The 20,269-nt window shown below is 36.2% G+C and overlaps 1 protein-coding gene across 1 annotated transcript in view; it reads right to left on the reverse strand.

Annotated features, from left to right (window-relative positions):
• C6 (complement C6) overlaps positions 1 to 20,269 on the reverse strand; it is a 57,665-nt gene that overhangs the window by 25,106 nt on the left and 12,290 nt on the right. The window contains exons 5-7 of the mRNA XM_063087514.1: positions 18,316 to 18,454; positions 11,937 to 12,137; positions 5,658 to 5,898 (exon numbers count right to left, since the gene is read on the reverse strand). Coding sequence (XP_062943584.1) covers positions 5,658 to 5,898; positions 11,937 to 12,137; positions 18,316 to 18,454 — 581 coding nt within the window. The remainder of the gene's footprint in view (positions 1 to 5,657; positions 5,899 to 11,936; positions 12,138 to 18,315; positions 18,455 to 20,269) is intronic.

A 20,269-nucleotide genomic window follows, 5' to 3' on the forward strand; every position in this document is an offset into this window, starting at 1 on the left:
AAGATACATTTGCGCACACACACACTAACTCCACCCCCACACACAATTTGTTTACAAAGAATGTGCTGCACCACACCCAACGGGACCTGAGGCAAGGGGGCCTGATTAAACTATTCTGTTTTCCCAACACCATCTCTCCTTCTCTGAGCACTCATCCTCATACTTCTCTGTGCTTTCTCTGTCTGACTCAGCTGCTCACTCCATCCCTACCTCCAAAACCTTTTTATTTTAATTTCAGAAATTCTGACTTCTGACCTTTAAACTCTTTTAATCTCCTCCCTGGCTATTCTATCTCCTTATCTTAATCCAATCTGGACTTGATACTGTTTTCCCTGTTGGCTCCAGGGAGGTTGATGTTGCCCCATTCCCACATTCCTAGTTTCCTGGTGCTGCTTCTGTTGTTGACTCTCACAGTCTTATGAGTCGTGTGAAAACCCGACACTCTGTGAGGCTCAGGCCATCCAGTTATAATACCTCTAGCACTCACTGTCCTTGTTCTTTACCAAATTCCCAACCATCAATTTGTGGAAGATTTTAGTGACCGAATCACTCCCACCACAATGCCTGTGATCATCCTCTGTGACCTCAAAATCTGCATGTGCATGAAACACAGGGCACAGAAGCACATTGGGCATATATGTGAAGGCTGAATTGCTACTACCTCTCTGGGGTCGTCTGAGAGGAATCAATGTTTTCTTTTTCTTAACAGCTTCCCAAGCCAACACTTCCAGAAACACCAAAATTAAAATTCAGTTCTTTTGATATTTAGTTAAAATTTGCTTTGCAAAATGCAAGCACATGGGAGATAGAGCTATTAATATCAGCTCTTAAGCACCTTAAAGCAAAGTAGTTTATCAAATATTGGTATTTAGGGTTGCCGGCTACAATAGGCAGGAAGAGTGTTTTCAGAGCTTGAGACACTGATAGGACGTGATGCTGAAATGAACACCTGAAGGCATAGATCACTGAGACCAGTTAGATGCAAACTGGATCTGCCTATGTCACAGTTTTTTAAAAATGTTTTGACACATTTGAAGAGATGCAATATTCGGAGTAGAAAATTCTTAGTTTGAATCCTCATGTTTACCTTGTATCTTCAACTCTTGCAAAAAAGATGGCTGTTTCAGTCTGGCTGAATAAATATGGTTCATTTTTCTTCTGGTTGCATTGTTTTTGTAAGTGGGTCAATCATATTTTTAAGCCATGCTTGCAATTTAATGCATCTGTAATGCACAACTCATTCTTTTCTTTTCCTTTCATTAGGTGTGCATTATTTATAAGTGAAAATTAAATTGTATGTGTCCAGTTAATTAGCTGTAACATAATGAATTAACTATAAACTTAATTTCCCTTTCTGAGGGCTACAGGTGAATTCTTGAAGATTTGAATGATGAATCCCTCTTATGTATTAGACATACGGTGATTAAATATCAGGGCTCTGTCAACGAATTGCTGTGCAAGCCTTTTCTTCCCTGCAGTATGTCCTGTCAGTTGCTGCCTGAACTCTGTCTGCATTAACTAAGGGGCTACTTGATGCTGCAGTAGCCAGCCTCTCAGACCTGAGTGTCCCTCAGCTGTGGCACAGGGATGAGTATTTCAATAATGTCCTCGGCTACTCTGAGCGGAAATCAATATAGTGTTAAGTCAAAAATGTCATACTGATAAATAGGGGGGAAATAATGTTTCACCTCCAATTAAGAGCAGAAGATGACTTCCCAACAAAAGGAGTTTAAAAATACCATCTTGTATATTATGATATTTTAATTGTTTAATGAATTTTCACTGTATTCCTGAAATTCTTTTCACCTTGCACACTTAAGCAATGTCAATTTTTATTCAAAATTTTAACTTGCTCTTGGATTGGAAGAATTAACATTGTGAAAATGTCCATACTACCCAAAGTGATCTACAAATTCAATGCAATCCCCATCAAAATTCCAATGACATTTTTCTCTGAAATGGAAAAAACTATCCAGACATTTATATGGAATAACAAAAGACCACGAATAGCCAGAGCAATTCTGAGCAAAAAATAAATAAATAAATAAAGCTGGAGGCATAACACTACCTGACTTTAAACTATTCTACAAAGCTATAATGACCAAAACGGCATGGTACTGGCAAAAAAACCCAGACATATGGATCAACAGAATACAATAGAGAATCCAGAAATCAACCTATATACCTACAGCCATCTGATCTTTGACAAAGGCACCAAGTCTACACACTGGGGAAGAGACTGCCTCATCAGCAAATGGTGCTGGGATAACTGGATATCCATATGCAGGAGAATGAAACTAGACCTGTGTCTTTCACCGTATACCAAAATCAACTCAAAATGGATTAAAGAACTAAATATACACCCTGAAACAATAAAACTTCTTAAAGAAAACATAGAGGAAACACTCCAGGAAGTAGGAATGGGTACAGACTTCATGAATATGACCCCAAAAGTATGGGCAACCAAAGGAAAAAAATAAGCAAATGGGATTATATCAAACTAAAAAGCTTCTGCACAGCAAAAGAAACAATTAACAGAGTTAAAAGACAACCAACAGAGTGGGAGAAAATATTTCCAAAATATACATCTGACAAAGGATTAATATCTAGAATATATAAGGAACTCAGACAACTTTACAGCAAAAAAACAAGTAACCCAATTAAAAAATGGGCAAAGGAGCTGAATAGGCATTTCTCAAAGGAAGATGTATGGATGGCCAACAGACACACGAAAAAATGTTCAACATCACTCAGCATTCAGGAAATGCAAATCAAAACCACACTGAGATACCATCTTACTTGTTGGGATGGCTAATATCCAAAAACTGAGAATGATAAATGCTGGTGAATTTGTGGAGAAAAAGGAACCTTCCTACACTGTTGTTGGGACTGAAAAATGGTGCAGCCTTTCTGGAAAATGGTTTGGAGGTTCCTCAAACAATTACAGATAGATCTACCATATGACCCAGCTATTCCACTGCTGGGAATATATCTAGAGGAATGGAAATCATCATGCTGAAGGGATACCTGTACTCCAGTGTTTACTGCAGCACTATTTACAACAGCCAAGAGTTGGAACCACTCAAATGTCCATCATCAGATGAGTGGATACATAAAATGTGGTATATCTACACACTGGAATTCTACTCTGCTATAAAAAAGAATAAAATACTACCATTCGCAGCAACATGGATGGACTTAGAAAAAATTATATTAAGTGAAATAAGTCAGGCACAGAAAGAGAAATACCACATGTTCTCACTTACTTGTGAGAGCTAAAAATAAATAAATAATACACAAACAAATGAGGGGGGCAGGGAAGAAGACACAACCATCATAATTCCTTGAACTTGTTAAGACAAGTGAACAGATACGCTATTGATGGGTGGGAGGAGAGGAGGGGAGGGGGAGGGTGGAACTGGTAAAGAGACACAAAAATCAACTACATTGTATACTGATAAAAACAACAACAAGAACAACAAAAATTTTAACTTGACTTTGGGACACTGAACAATAGAGGAATAAATCAAGGGATACAAATGAAAAGCAATTTAATTTTGTTCTCTTCTTCTTGAGGGAAAGTACTATGAAATATTCGAGTAATTTTTCAAAATTAATGACAGGGATATAATTCTTATCGACTAAAGCATAACAGGAACTAGATCTATACTCTGGCATGGCTAAGTAAAGGGAGAAGCAATAGAAAGAGATGAAAGGGAGGCCAGAATATATATTCACCTAGAGAGTGGGCAAAAACGAGTAAACACACCCACTGGAGAATTACATTTTATTGAGATTTGTTTCAGTCTGGGTATGCCATATTTTAACTGTGATTAAAATTGCACAGCAATTCTATTTTTGTGATTCAAAGAAATATATTTATATAAATATACTTTTTAAATATAAGATTATTAGGAGTATAAGTATATTGAATATGTATTATTGAATATATATACACACAAACATACATATGTACATACAAACTATAAATACTATATAGTGTATGTGTGTGTATGTATGTATGTAAAGTGCATGTGTATATGTGTGTATAGATATATATGGGTATTTATTTTCAGTTTCCTATCACATCTCAAACTCCCTTTCTTTCCTTCATTATGTGTATGTGTTTGTCAGTCTCTACCTTTGCTTCTAGAGAAAGAGAAGGTGACAATGTTTTGGCAGGGAAATATAGCTCATTACTTCATTTGGTTATGGGGCTACAACTGTTGAAATGCTGGATGGTTGATTCAAGATTCACACAGTTCTTTGACCTGACCTCTATACTCTTAGATGCTTTGCTCTGAATGCATGATGTCTACTCATCAAATGGGCAGTTATTGTCAGGGTTACAGCAGCAGTGACCAGAATAATTTCATCTGAAGGGTGAGATGAAACCAAGTCAAGGCCATTTTTGCTCAGCCTTGTTGCTGATGCTCTTTGCAGTGGAAGAAAACATCAATTCATCATGCAAGCACTGCTGCAGGGGAAAGGATAACCAAGATATAACACAGGGCAGGTAGCCCGGAAAGCACAAATCTTTTGGATTTTAGTAAACATTTCAGGTAAAAATTTTTAAGTCTTTTTAAAGGAAATTTTTCTGAAAGGTATTTATTCCATCTTCTTTGTTAGGAAGCAGATCATGAGGGACACCCTATCTCTTAAGATTTGGAAGGACTCAGGGCAACCACGTGTTGCCATAATGACATATAGGAAGAGAGGGACTGAAACTCCGTTGGCCCCAGGGCTAGCATGATGTTGTGTTTTTAAATAAATTCCTGGTTTCTGCTGTATAAAAGTTTAGTGATGAATAATTCTGATTTATTTGGGGAAATTGGTGAGTTTATTTCTGGTTACTATACAGTTTCCTAACTTTGTTCTCAAGAGACACATGATAAATCCTCACAGACCCTGTGCCATTTCACACAGCAGCCTCAGACAAATTTATCCAAAGGTGCTTAAGCTGTGATGATAATTAACATTGGCCATTTAAGATAATCCTTAAAAAACCAAGATGTTTGGTTTATATTGTTACTTTATGTGCAAGAGGAGATATATCTGCTTTATATATCAAGATATAAAGTTGTAACCTTTCCCCATACAAAAGTACTTCGTATTTGGTTGCAGGTTTTATCACCAGGAGGTGCATATATGGCTCACATTAATTCAGTCCCTAATTGTTCTTTCATCTTCTGCCCTTGGCTTTTAGTTAAAATCATTAAACAGAAAAGATCACTATTAAATTTGCTATAAATTATTGCTCTATAAAATTATCTCTATTAAAATGCTACAAGTAAATTATCTTGTAGAATTTAGTTCCTGGTAAACTTGTTAAGGTTCCTTGAGGTTTTGGCATGCATTTCCACTATCCTGTGGCTCATGATGTTCCCAGATGTCAGGAAATTCAGAGACAAATGTGATTCCCAGCAATAGAGGTTAAGCATACTTATTTTTCCTTCTGTTTTGGGTTCTAATTTTATGCTTTTATTCTATTTACTTGAATGTGTAAGTTTTGTATTGTTCTTCATATCATTTTGGAAGTAAAGCAGGATGGAAATAAAGTCAATAAAGAAGAATAATTACAATGATAAAGTATGGGAAAAAAGATGCTGCATGATATTACACCAGTTAAAAAGAATGAAGGCTTGAAGAGAGCATACCTGAGATTTTTAGTTCCTCACTGCTAAACTGATAAAGGAGGTCATATACGCCCCCCAGGGAGCCAGAGGTGAAGTAGTGAGTCCCGAAGTCATCAAATATCCGGCTATACAGAGCAGAATTGTATTCTAGAGGCAGATGGTTAAGTGCTTTCAAAAAGACATCAGAAAGCTGCAGATCTTTAGCTTTCACTGTGAAGTTTAAGACTTTTATCACTTTATGGATTCTAATAAAACTAGAATCCTAATGGGAAAAAAAAGAGTAAAAAAACGATGATTAAAAGTAATGAAAGCTTGAAGTATCAAGCATTTAAACGTCATCAATTTATCATTAGCTTCATTTCTACCATAGTATTACAACAATTTTAACTCTAATGCATGCTCTCACATACAAAGTTTTAATTTTCATTTTACTTTCTAGTACCTTTTCCTGAGATGTTCAAAGTGCTAAACAGATAAGTTTATCTCAAATGTCAACTGTGTGACTGAGGCATATGTTCTCTATCAAAGAAGAGATCATTTATCAGAAAAGTCAGTCTTTTTTTCTTGATTGCCAATCATGGAGGCATTTCCTACTGAGTTTTTATTTAGAATGCTTTGCTAGTGCAAATAATTGAATAAGGATTGTGCAGATTTTCAACTGAAAGTTATGCAACTGAGATTCAAGTTGCAGCTTTGTTATTAACTGCCAAAAGCATTTAAATCCTCTAGACTTCAGATGACAAATGATAAAATGAGGGCTGTGCATTGAATGACGTTCACACCCTCTTTCAACTCCAAAATGCTGCAATTCTAAATTACTTGATGGGTGAAATTAAACAAAATTATTTATATTCTCACTCCTTTACCCATATGCATAAATATATAAGTTTTTTGTTTATAAACTTCTTGTTTCTTGTTATGCTGCATTAATTAAGAATTAGGTGGTTGGTGTTATGTTTAAAATCTCATTCCCTTGTTGTCCTTCTACACAGCCACTGAGATTTGAGTATATTCATGTACACTGTTTTGGTTTTTTAAAAATATTTATATACTTTATCTGATCTCTCAATTTTAACAAATTGTAGTGTTTGAGTAATAGTAACAGAGTGAAGACCATGTTTTAGCAAAAGAACTTTATTTTAACTCTTAATTATTAAAAGACCATCTTCCTGTATGCTATAATTATGACACAAAATGACTGCTAACACAAAGAAAAAAAAAGCAATCACAAAGATCAAAAAAGAGTTATAATATATACATTTTCTCTTTCCTTTTCCCTCTCCCTCCTGAGACAGAGTAAGGCTGGGCCTGTGAACCAAACTGACTCCATTTTCCCTGCAGAGGACACTTTGTTACGTTTCCAGTCCTCAGTCATGAGATCCCCCCAGGGTAAATGATTACCCCATGGGCTGCCCTGACAAAATAGACTGAGATAAGAGAGGAAACAGATATTTACTGAGTTGGAAAACCCCTCCCCAAGTCTTGTTTACCATGATTGTAAAAGTTGCAGATTAACCTTAAGACCTTTTAGGAATTCCCACCTGCGTACAAAGCATCAAGGTGACTGCTACAATAACTCCCCTGCGGTGACAATGATGAACACCACTGCCATCTTGGACCTACTGAGCATGCACCCATGATGTAACAAGGAAGAACAGAATGGACCACCTCCAGTGACACTAGCCTGTACCCCTTAACTCCTTTCCCTTTAAAAGACTCCGAACAGCTCCCCTTGGAGGGCTAGCTTTACTGTCACTACCCTGCTTATGCATAAGTCTGTCTCCTCTTTTAATAAAGTGTTGCTTGCTTTACTGCTGGGTACATTGTTCATTTCTATGACTTCAGAATCCAAGAGCCTAATTTAATCGCTGGCCAAAATTGGAAAGCTTTGGGCACCAGAGAAGACTCTAGCTGCAAGAGGCAAGTGGCCACTGGGACTATGTTGCTCCCATTGTTAAGAAAATTCAAAATTAAATTCTGACTAACTCGAAAAATGAGCTTATCTCCCAGGGCCCCCAGAACTCAGCCTAGTTAATAATCAACTGCCTGCCAGCATTTCTGCTTCTGTAACCTTGCTTGCCCGCCCCGGCTTATCTCTGTAATCTTGCCTGCTCATCTAAGTCATGTGGGTGAAAAGGAGCTGAAACCAGCAGCTGCTTGCTTAAGATATAAGTTCAAACCTGAGCTTATGGATCCTGCCAAACTTGCCTATAAAAACCCTGTTAAACTCATGTTCAGGGTTCCAGGATTTCAGAACGAGAGTTCACCTGGGTCCTACACATAATAAACCTTCTAACTCTCTGACTCCCCTGAGTGTCTGGAGTCTTTCTTGCTGAGTTCATATCACAGCACCATGTCTCTGCTGCTGGTGAGATCTCTCCTGGAGTCCCTGGCCTAAATTCTGACAAGGCAACATTTTATTCTCTTTACCTTTCTCTGATTTTCTGAGCCTCTTCTGCTGTTTGATTGATTGTATCCACTACTATGTAGGAGCACCCTGGAGGTCTCTCGGCAATGCTTTGTTTCTGATTTTCGAAGCCCTCTTCTGCTGTTCTGTATAGGTGCACCCTGGAGAGCTCCCAGCTATGCTTTGCTCCTCTGATTTAAATTTAGTAGATAATTTTCTTCTTTATGCCGACAACAGTGGGGAGAACTGCTTTTACCAATTACTGTCAGTGGAATAGGTTGGCCCCACCGATGGTGACTAGGATAAACTGGACCCTACTGCTCCTCTTTTCTCTTTGTTTGCTTGGTTAGACATTTAGTTGAGTACCAGTAATCTGAATAAACCTTCCAATCCTTGCACCAACTTTTGGACTTTCAGGTCATTTGTTTAATGTGAGAGAGCAAGCTGAGCCTGGCCTGTCGGTAACACTCCCTTCCTCCCTCCCTCCCTCCTACCTTCTTGACGTCAGTATGTTTATTGCTTAGCTATCTCACACGCTGTGGATACAGAAGTGAACAAGGCAGACGAAGTTCAAGACTGTGGAGCTTACATTTTAGTAAGCGGCCATTAGTTCTCTTTTTAAGTTTAATGCTTGAATTTTGTCATAAAACCATAGCTTTCAAAAGTTGGACGGCCTTTGTGCTTTTAGTAAGAAGCATACTCACTCCCTGAGTATTTGAAATGCCTGTTCTGCATGGTTCAAAATTTCCAGGTTGCTTTAAAAACTAAGTCATGGAAAATACAAGTTGAACTTTGGTAGCTGAACTTAGCAGAAGCACTTCTGTGATGTTCTACTCTCTAGTGCGTAATGGCTAGAACTGGCTATTTTAGACAAATAATTATATTATAGCAGGTTATTAAATCATATTTAATCCATTTCAATAATTTGTGAGATCTTGCTTGATTTTAATCATATATTTGTGGTTTCAATTTTGTGAAGTGAATCAGAAAAGCATTGAATCTTATTGAGTTAACTGGCATTTTGCTTTAAAAGACTATGTGCCGAACATATGTCTCTGTGATTGACAAAATAAATAAAGCATTAAGCTCTACTGAAGCGCTTGGATTAATTTTCAAGTTTGTGGTACCTTGTTTTCACTACTTGAAGACTAAAGAGGGGTTGCAGTAGCATTTTCTGTTTAGTCAGAGATTCCTGTATTATGTTCAGATCTAATCAAAAACAATAGTCATAATATTGGGTTGAACCATATGAGGCTGACAATTTCATAAGTCAAAAATGGTTGAACAACAGCAGTTTCATATGTTCCAATCTGATATCGTGAATAGCCCTAAATATTTAGACTCTGGGGCAGACTATTAGAGGATCACGACAGCTGTTTATCTACAAATATGGGTTTTACAAATATTCTCTAGCATGTTTGAAACATTTATAAACCAATTCTGTGAAGCAAGTCTGAATGGCAGGGCTGATACCTATATGTCCATCTAATTCAACATCTCCATCTCCCTTCTATCTTTGATTATATGTTTAGGCAGTTATTTCCAATCCTGGATGCTATATCAGAGTGATCTGAGGAGTTTAAAAGAAAAAAAAAAAAAGATCAGATTCACATGCCCTACCCCATATTCTGATTCAGTAGATTAAAGGAAGGGCCTAGACATGTGTATTTTTACTGTCTAGTAATTCCGATACTACCTTGTCTTACAAATGTAATTTGGTGAGTTTGGAGGACATCATATGACCCATAGCCCATTCAAAAAGGAAGTAACAATATTTGTTATAAAAGGAATGTACTTTATTCTCATTTTTTTACATGTCCATATCACCAGCACTGTATTCCTTCCACAATTTGTTGAAATAGTGAATAAATAAATGAATAATCAAATAGGTTGAGGTATAATGTAGTGGATAAGAATAGTGGGAAAAAATCAGACCAACTAATTTCAGTTCCCAACTCTGGCATTTATTCACTGTAAGATCACTGGAAGTGACATAGTTTCTCGGACTTTAGTGTAGTGTCTGCCACATGGTAGGTATTTGATAAGATATTTGATAAATTAAGAATAAACATGTAAACTTCAGTTTATTCTTCTGCAAAATGGCATTAAAACACCAACTCTGATTACCTCTTAGGGTTCTTTTGAAGATGAATGAAATGCATAGAAAAATTATCTAAAAAGTGCTGTAAGATCTTATGTTTACATAAGTGTGTGAACGGATGACTAATGGAAAATGGTGCCCTCCAGCTGCTGGTCTCATTGGCTGCAGCACTGGTACCTCCATCTCTTGATTTCACCTTCTCCCTCTCAGGCTCCATGACTCAGGGCTCAACTGAGAGTGGTGGTTGTAGAGAGGATCAGGTACTATTTTCAAAGACCTTTGTATCTGTCTAAACATTTCTAATAGAAATCTGTCCCCTAAATCACTTAAGAGCTGGAAGATATATCCAAGAAACTGAACATGTGGATAATAGGAGAAAAAGGAACAGATGAAAGATTACCACGTGAAAATGTATCTTTACATATTGAAAGGGTTACATAAGTTTCTGGCAAGATAATGGGAAAAGTCCAACACTCAGACATACCCTAAATTCTAAGGGTAAAAAAACCCAAATTCTTATAAATGTCCAGACAGAGAAAACAAAATTAGAAAAATCAGTTTTGCGAGTGATTTTTCCTATGCAACAATGAAAATTAGAGGACAACGTAAGGACATCTGCTGGCTATCAAGAGAAGAGGACTGTGATACAACCAGGATATTTTTTATCCTTATTGCTCGGAAAAAAGGTAGACAATTTTAAATATACAAAGATTTAGGGAATATACTTTGCATGTATCCTACCTAAAGAAAAGACTGAAAAATGATAACTGAATGAAACAGACATCTCAAGAAAGGAAGGATGAGAAGAAAATAAATGGTGCACACAGACATACATGTGTGCACACAAGACATACATGTGCATACATACATGTGTGCACACAAAACATACATACAAGTACACATATAAAAATAACACAAATATAGAACATAGTCTATAAACTTGGAAGTTACAAGGGCCATCTTAGGAATATTTAAATAGAGAAGATTACAGTCAAAATAAAATACAAACTAACATATGTAAAAGCACATATGAAATAATCCCCAGGAGTGGCTTGGAACACAAGGTTTTTTTTAACTATCTCACTGAAATTGCATGTTGGAAGCCAGTGATGGAAGAGTAGAGAAGCAAGTGTGTTCTCAGGAAGATAGTGGGGATGGGATGTAGAGAACAGATAAATAAAATGTCTTTTGGGGAGCTACAGATATGATTTCATGTGATAAAATTAAAGAAAAATATAGATTTAACTATGCTCATTAACTAGGAAAAGGTATAAACTTAAAAGTACACTAGAACTTTCAAAATGACCAAAAAGACAAAAGGGAATAGATAGAAATGTATCAAAAATAGCAAATTTAAGGAAACAGGAAACAGCAACAAAGTGAAATGATTAGGAAAAGTAAAAGACGAGAAGAGTATGATCAGGTATTTCAGGGAGTACACGTAAGTTGGCTGAATTTTCTCAGCAAAGGCCTGAAACTGTCAGACTGCATAAAACAACAAAGTCCGGTTATATATGGTTTATAAGAAACACACCTACAACAATATAACAAAGAAAAGTGAAAATAAAGAGAACACAACAATAAACACGGTCAGATGCGTGCAAAAAGGAAGCATCATTATACACATTACCTCTATAACTTTTAAGGTGGGATAAAACAGCAAAAAATTGCTTAAACATGTGTTAGAAATCCTAGTGATCTGATATCAAAACTCCTTGTTGCATGATTGCTGGAATTTTTTTGCTGTCAATTTTCAAGAAAGAATAAAGGGATTGGGAAACATTTCTATTACCTTTTTGTGGGAGGCTTCAATGGCTTGTCTGAAGGCAGAATTATGGTTGACACTTTGACTTTTCTTTGAGGAATAAAAAATTGGTACTTTAGAAGAGCTCCCCCTTTCACCCGAAAATGAGCTTTGTTTGTTTTTATTATTTCCAAGAGAAATTAAATCTTTGTAGAAATTCGTTTCGAAATCATCTTCTTCAGTTTTTACCTGGAGAAAAATCCATATGAAATAAAACATAATTTAGGAAATACTGGAGCTACTTGTGAATATCTAATGCAATAATTAGTCATTTATTTATGCACTCAACAAATATTTATTGAGGACCCATTTTGCTAGAGAATAAAACATGACGTTAGTCCTTGCACTCAGGGAGTTAATAGTTTAGTTAGGGAGACAGATCAACACTTAATCCAATGTGGTCAGTGTTGTGCCAATGGCATCCAACAGATAAATGTGACACCCAGAGAGGCAATATCAGTAAAGTCTCCCTCAAAGAAATGACATCTAAGATGAGACTTACAGGGTTGATAAGCAATGAGGGCTATTTTTAGTCTGTCTGCAATTTTGGTGTCATGTGTAATCTAATTTAAAGTACCTTTTAGAAAATTGACCCAGAAAAGGGGAGGGATGATTCTATCTGAGCCTGCTCTAGCTCCATCTCCACCTCCTTAGCTTTATTGGGATCTTTGCTGCAGCATTCTACTGGCTATATCTGGGAGACAGAAGACAAATAATTAATTCATTGGTTCTACCTGGTGGGTGGTTAATAGTCTTCACTGACTCAGTCTGGGAAAAAGAGAAAATATAGCCAGCGGGACTTGACTTGAGCTGTGAGTAGTTCAGAGTATTTTGCAAGAACAAGTTAAACCTCTGTTATATTTATGGTGATAATAAAAGAACAATGGATGAATTAAAAAATAAATTACAGTTAAAGAAGAAGACTAAGTTCTAGTGTCCTGTAGTAGTGCTAGATGCCTGTAATTAATAATTTATTGTATATTTTCAAGTGGCTAGAAGAGAGGAATTCAAATATTCTGAACACAGAGAAATGATAAATGTTTGCAGTGATAGGTACACTAATTATCCTGATGTGAATATCACACATTGTATACATGCATTGAGGTATGGTTTTGTTCTCCACAAATATGCACAACTATTATGTGTCAAATAAAAAAATGGTAAAAAAAAATGTTACATGTAAATTGATTGAAAAGTACCTCTTTTTGTTAAAGATGCTTATCTTGTTTGCACTGGAAAAATCTCTTCTTGTTTTAAAACACTCAATATTAAAATAAGACAAACCACATGTCACCATTAAGTAGCTTGAACAATTAGCCAAGGAAAGACAAAATAACCCAGCTGCAAAAGACTGCTGCTCAACAGTGAAATACAGTCAAAAGTTCAGTGTTCCTTTTAGACATTGCAGTGCATGCTAGTTTGTGCTTAAAATGTCCACAAAATGAAACTCATCAATTAATAAGGAAATGATACAATCTTATTTAAATATAGCTGCCTATTTTTCTTTACCATTTTTAAAAATACTCAGACAACAAATATTTTGTTTTATAAATTAATTAGCTCTCACACAAGAAAAGATATAGCATGTAAGGAAGAAGGTTTGGGCATCCTGGGCAAAAACTCAGAAAAAATCTGACTATACCATAGCTGGGTGGGAGGGAAGGTTTATGGGTGAGCAATGGTGAAAAATTAGACTGGGAAACTGGGGCAAGGTCTTGTATGTATTGCTCAAATATTTGGGTTTAATTCTTAAGGCAAGATTTTGCATATAATAAGTTCTTAATAAATATTAACTGAATGAATAAAAAATCGGGACCGTCACCATCGCATTTGTGTTTTGCAAAGATCATGTTAATCATAGTTAACTAAAGTTGGAGCAAAGAGAACAGTTTAAAAACCTTTTACATGAATACAAAACTATGCTATCTACTCAGTGAGTCATTGTGCAGAATATGCATATGTTGAAACAAACACACCATACTCTGCAAATACATACAAGTAAATTAAAAAAAAAAATTAAATGAAGATTAAAAAAAAGGAAAAAAAAAAAAAGAAGCAAAACAAAATCTGTTGCAATAAGCCAAGTGAGATAGGATAATGGTCGGGTCTAGAGGAATGGTGGTTGGGTGGAATCTCATGAGTTTGAAAGATACTGAGGAGATAAAACAACAGAAGTTGTTGACCAATTGGGGGAGGGGAAGAGGGGGATGGGTGTAGAGGATATGGGAATGTTATTCTGGGAAAGAGAATGCAGTCAGAAGAGTCCACATTCGGGAATTCAACCAACATTGGATGAAAAATATTTGGGGGAAAAAGCCAAAAACAATAAAAAATAACAATACATCAGTAAAGATAATGCAAACTTAAGAACAATGCAGTATAACAGTTATTTATATAGCAGTTATATTATATTAGGTATTGTAGGTAATCTACAGATGATTTAAAGTATACAGGAGGATGTGCATAAGTTATATGAAAATACTACACCATTTTATATCAGAAACCTGGACCACTGTATAGAAATTTAAAGCAACTTCTTAAAGGAGGAAGATGAGTTTTTTCAGTGGGCGTGTAAGGAAAAGCAGGTGGACTTTGATACACTCCATTCCTAGATTTCCCCAGGAAGAGACATTGACCAGAGGCTGGGGGGGAAATTGTGTTCCCTACTTTGCATATTATTGCCTATGTTCCAGCTGAGCCCACTCTGGTGGTCTGATAACTCTTTGGGGGCTCAATATGCATGCACCAACACTTTTACTTTTGTGTTTGAAGAAAGGAGGTGGGTTTATGGGGAGAGGCAGAAGAGATTTGAGAGATATGAGGAGTGGAGGAGACACGGTGGCATCTAGTTTCCTTTTGGTGTGAGGGCTAGAGACAGAACCTGAAGTTGTGAATCTTGTAAACGATGTAGGGATGAACTGAGAGACTGCAGAGCTATTAAGGTGCCTCAAGGCTTTGGGATGCAGCAAGAGGCAGTGTCTGAGTAGGTCAGTATATCAGTAAGGAAAGTCTGGTGGTGGTAACCTGACTCTGCAGTTTACAGATAGCCAGGAGCACAGCTCCAAGGAAAGGAAAGAGGAGGACTCCTGAGTAAGTGATATAACTCCAGGGGCTGGTACAGGGTTTTAGCAATTGGGGGATGCCTAAAGGGCATAATTCTAGAGTTACTGCTAATGTGATCTCATTTTAAAGTCCTTACACAAAACATAAAACATTGAGGAGATTCACACACACACACACACACACACACACACCATCAGTTATGTTTAACATATTGATTAACACTCATTGCAGAGATGGAATAATAGCTAATGCCTTTATTGTTCACTTGATGGACTGATTGACCTCCCTCCACAGGTCTCTTCTCATCTTAATAAACAGATGCAAGCCAGGGATCTGACTCCTGGATGTGCCTGGGCCTTGGGTAGGATACAGCTCAAATGCATCCTCATACTTGGGACCATAGTTCCAATAACCCGGCTTGATCTTTAGAACCAAGTCCCACCTCATTTTATACTTTTCCAAGAGACTGGAGTCTGACTTCAGCATCACACTTTCTGTGATTAGGTTCCCATTTACTTGCTACCAAATCCCCAAAAGCTGACCACCTCCTGACTGACCACTGTGTCAGTCATCAGTTTGTTTACAAATACTATAGTCACCTTTCCCCCTCGGCCAATGAAGTATGAGTGTAAGTGATATCAGTCACTTTAATAATTGATGGGCAATATGTCACTTTCCGTTTGTTTTGGAAATTGATCATGGATGGATGTGTCAAGATGAAACCTCATAAGTCCCTGGGTTTCTGAGCAACTACTCTGAGCAGAGTCCTCCTAGTTAACTCTCACTGGACATGTGGTATGAGTGACACTGTTTTAAGACACTGACATCTTGGAATTGTTAATGCAGCAAAACCTAACCTATCCTGATCGATAAAGTGTTCTACCTGGTGTCTGTGTTTCATTACCTGTGGTCTTCTATTCTGACTCCCTGTCCAGTTGCCTTCCCTTCCCTTCATGAGCCTCTGTAATCAGCCAGCTGACTATTTCATAATAAGCTCCAATACTACAGAAAAAGGGAAGTCGTATGCCTGCTGAATTTCTTCTTCTCTACTATTTTCAGTAAGGTATAGCTTAGGTTTGCACAGCTGCCTGCTAAAGGCATGGATAAAGTAATACAGAGATGAGTGAAAAGTAAATAGATAGCTGTGACCTTGCGTCTGATCATTTTCAAATCTTTGTTTGAAGAGACATTATCATGATGTTCTTCTGCAGTTGACTGTTATCTAAAACTCAATGGCATATAGTTAGAGATTAGTTTAGGTTGCTTCTTTAAAGTTGCTAAGTTTTAGAGCTACATTGTTAATGAAATGAGTCTACTTTAATCTGAATGAGATTTTCAGACTGTATTTCCTCATGTAATTCACCATCTTGGCTTGAGCAACCAAGTTACATGGGTGAACCCAGCGATGTGTTGGTAAATGTTTAACAAACAGCTACCTGGGAGAGGGAAAAAAGCTGTCATGTACCATAGAATTTGCCTCATCCATGGTGTATATTTGTTTACTATGGTTGATCTCAAGCTGCCTATGTGATGCCCTGAATTCAAACTTAGGAAGATATGCACAGTAGCAAATTATAGAGTATTTTTATGATACAGATACAGTAGATAGATAAAAATAACTGCAAGAGCACAGGTAATAGTAAAATATAACAAAATAATTGAGAACTGATAAACTGTAAGTAATCATGACATTTGTTTTAATATAATATATTTAATTGAAAGATTATAGATTTAATATTTAATAACAGCTATGTTTAAGAATTGGCTTGCAAAATTCCTGAATATTTAACAATTGGCTTTTGTGAGCTGGAAGATTTGACTCCAGCACATCCCTGGTGAACCTCACAAATGATACCTTTTAAATGATAGTACAGGAAAGGTGTTCTGACCTTCTACCCACTGCAGTTGTTTATGTCTTTCTTTATAATACTATCAAGGTTTCATCTACCATAGGCAGCCCTGACTAAGACCCAGGAGCCAGGAGTTCTAATTCTTCTGTATCATGTACTTGCTGAAAAACTCTAAGAAAATTGCTTAACTTCATAGAGCCTAAATCTATTAGTAGGATGAATGTAAACTCTTTTTTCCCTTCTAGGGAGGATGTTATGGGAATTGAGTAAGACAATATAGGGAAGTACGTTGAAGACTCTAAAGTATCCTACAAGTGTAAAGTGTTATCTAAGCTCAAATTTACCCTTAATCTCATGTACTGTGTTTAATTTGTTACTTGTAAAACTGCATGAAACAGATGCTTGCAGAGAATATAGACAGTATGTTTTTTGGGGAAATTATTGTATTTTGAAAGTAAACTTGTGGATTGGTAGTTTGGGAGCTAGAAAGCATCCTCCAACAGAACAGTGTTATATGTAAATGTTTAGGTTTTAGCTCTGTCTACAAAGCCTATTCAATAAAATATATCTCAAAATAGTACCACCAGTCTTCCCAGAGGTGATTGAATTTGGCGGTTGGACTCCAAAGACATTACCCATCCATTAGTGTATATTAAATGGCTTTAAATTGAGTTATTAAATTGGAAAATGCCTGTATTTATATGCATATAAAAATCTTTTTAAAGGAAGGGAAGGGAATAATTTCTTGCTGAACTCATACTACCCATAAAGTGGTTCTCAGATATTATTAGAACTTCTGCAATTCTCTCCAGCATGTCAAATTTGTATGCATGGATGTCACCATCAAAACCATGTACTCCCTGTCTCTCTTACCACAATTTAAAAGAAATCGATTGCTTACTTTAGTGCAACAGGTATGGAGCACTTATCATGTGTAAGGCACTGGGGTAGATTCTGGGTGCAGGCAGTATGCTGCTCATGACTACTTAGGAAAACAAACAAAATAGGAAGGAAGGTGAGCAGAACCACCTCATTATATTTAGACTAATCGTGATGTTTCTTAGGAGCCTGGCACTTTTTTATGTCTAAATTTCATAGTTATCTAATAGAACTAGTTATGGTAGGAGAAAATTCTGAATAAACCAAGCGATTTATCTGCGTGGGGGTACGTTGGAGCTGTATGTTCATTGGAGAAAGCACAAATTCACATCAGGGAAATCTGGGCTTGGGTCTCTAGTCCACTACTTACCAACTGTTTGGGCAAATTAGTTACCTTAGTCTTTTCATCTATAAATTTATGATAACATGAACCTCATTAAATATAAATACATAATAAGTGGTTACATTTTTTCACTACCTCTTTGTTTTGTCTCTTCATTCATCACTAATTTTCCATTAGAAATTTAGCTTAGATCACCATTGGCCTTGGAGTTGCCACCGTGATCGCATCATACCTCAAAGCTGACATTTTCCAGATTTGCTGGAACACGGTATGGATTGCTTGCTCCACTGCTTTTGACAGTTTTACATATTCCTCCAGTGAAAGAATTATCAAGGACTTCTCCTCTGGGCTCTCCTGCCAGAAAATGAAACCTAGAAACAAAGTAATTTTCAAGAATTCAATAGATGTAGAGCAATCTTTAAAATTTACCTTATTTTATATGAAAGAAATTCCTCTCCTAGACATTTTTGATGGATGACAAATGACTTGAAGGAAAGCTCATTTTTCTCCTAGTCCATCACGAGGAATCCAGAGAGGAGTAGAAGCCAAAACTCAGCCCCACTGGATCTATTAGGTTCTCCCATTGCACTCACTTAATTGTTCTTGGCATTGACATGAAATAAAATTTGGGTTTACAGTTCTTTCATGACCTACAAAGCCAGTGCAAACTTTGAAAGCAGATTATGAAATAAATTTTTACATAATAAATACCATTCTGGGTTCACTCTCTTCAATACAATACAGCAAAGGAAGTCTGATAGAGAGCTAATAATGAAATAGTAATAGCAATATTTTAACAAAATTGTACTAATAGTATTGTGTTTACTAATAATTGTAATTATAATATTTTAAGTATATTTTATTTAACTAATGCTTATATACAATTTTCTATAGGCCAAACAATAGTAAGCACTTTACAAATATTAACTTAGTTAAGTGCCTTACAAATGTTAACTTATTTAATATTTATAATTACCATATGGTGTAGATACAACTATTATACCCATTTTACAAATGAGGAAATTGAGGCACGGAGAGATTAATTAGCTTAGCACAAATCATGTGTGTAAAAAGTTGTTTTACAATAGATAAAAACTTCTCCAAGATGCTAATACTATTCCACATTCTTTGAGATATTAATATGTATTTTCTGAAAATAAAAGTAGTTTTTGTCAAAAGGGTCAGTAATGCTGGATTACACAGATTATAAAATTTTTGTATTCATCATGACAGAGCCCTTAAAAATATAAATTGTCAGCCTCCAAATAGATTTGACTAGATAATCTTGTCTTCCATAGAACACATTACATAGTTCTATATGCCATCATTGGGAAATTCCGTATAGCAGAAGAATAGCATCCCACTCTCCCTCCCTTATGATCCATAAGTACACCTGCTTGTTCTGATTAGTGGTGGAGGGCTCAACGGGACTCTAAACAGCCTCAAGAAGATCATCTACCACTTATATGTTTGTTTCCCTTGTACTTCTATAGTGTTAATTCACAAGACAAAATGTACCTAAAGGTACCAGTTACAACGTTAAATTTCATAACCACCACATACAGACAGACAGACACACCCATTTGGGAGGGAATCCACAAGAGGTTCACCATGTGGGACTTTTGTAAACTGCTATTAAACATTTGGATTTAAAGTAGAAAATTGAATAAATTATTCAGGCACTTGTTCTAACCAACAAACACAATATCCTTCTATCAAAACAAACAAACAAATAAACAACAACAACAACAAAAACAAGGATAATTTGAAAGTTAAAAAATGATGTTAGAACATTGAAAAGAAATTAATGGTTAATATAAATAGATTACTTATGAATTCTCTGTCAATATAATTGTGTTAAAGTAAAAACACACACACACAACACATAGTTTTTAAGCTTCTGTAATTGTTTTTTTCACTTGAAAAATGGAGATAATAATTGCTTCCTTAGGGTACTTGTGGGAATCAATAAACAATCAGTACAGACCTAGCCTGCCCTGTGAGAGGAAATAATACATACTAATTCTCCCAATTCACTTCTAAAGGATGTGTTTCTTAATTTTATTAAAGCAGTTGCACTAAGATTAAGAGTGATAGCTTCAGGATGCAAGATCAATAGACAAAAGTAAAATGTATTTCTACAACAGCAAATCCAAATTTAAATCCAAAATTAAAATGGAGAAAAC

The sequence above is a fragment of the Cynocephalus volans genome, chromosome 2 (genome assembly GCF_027409185.1).
Source record: "Cynocephalus volans isolate mCynVol1 chromosome 2, mCynVol1.pri, whole genome shotgun sequence".
Taxonomy (NCBI): domain Eukaryota; kingdom Metazoa; phylum Chordata; class Mammalia; order Dermoptera; family Cynocephalidae; genus Cynocephalus; species Cynocephalus volans.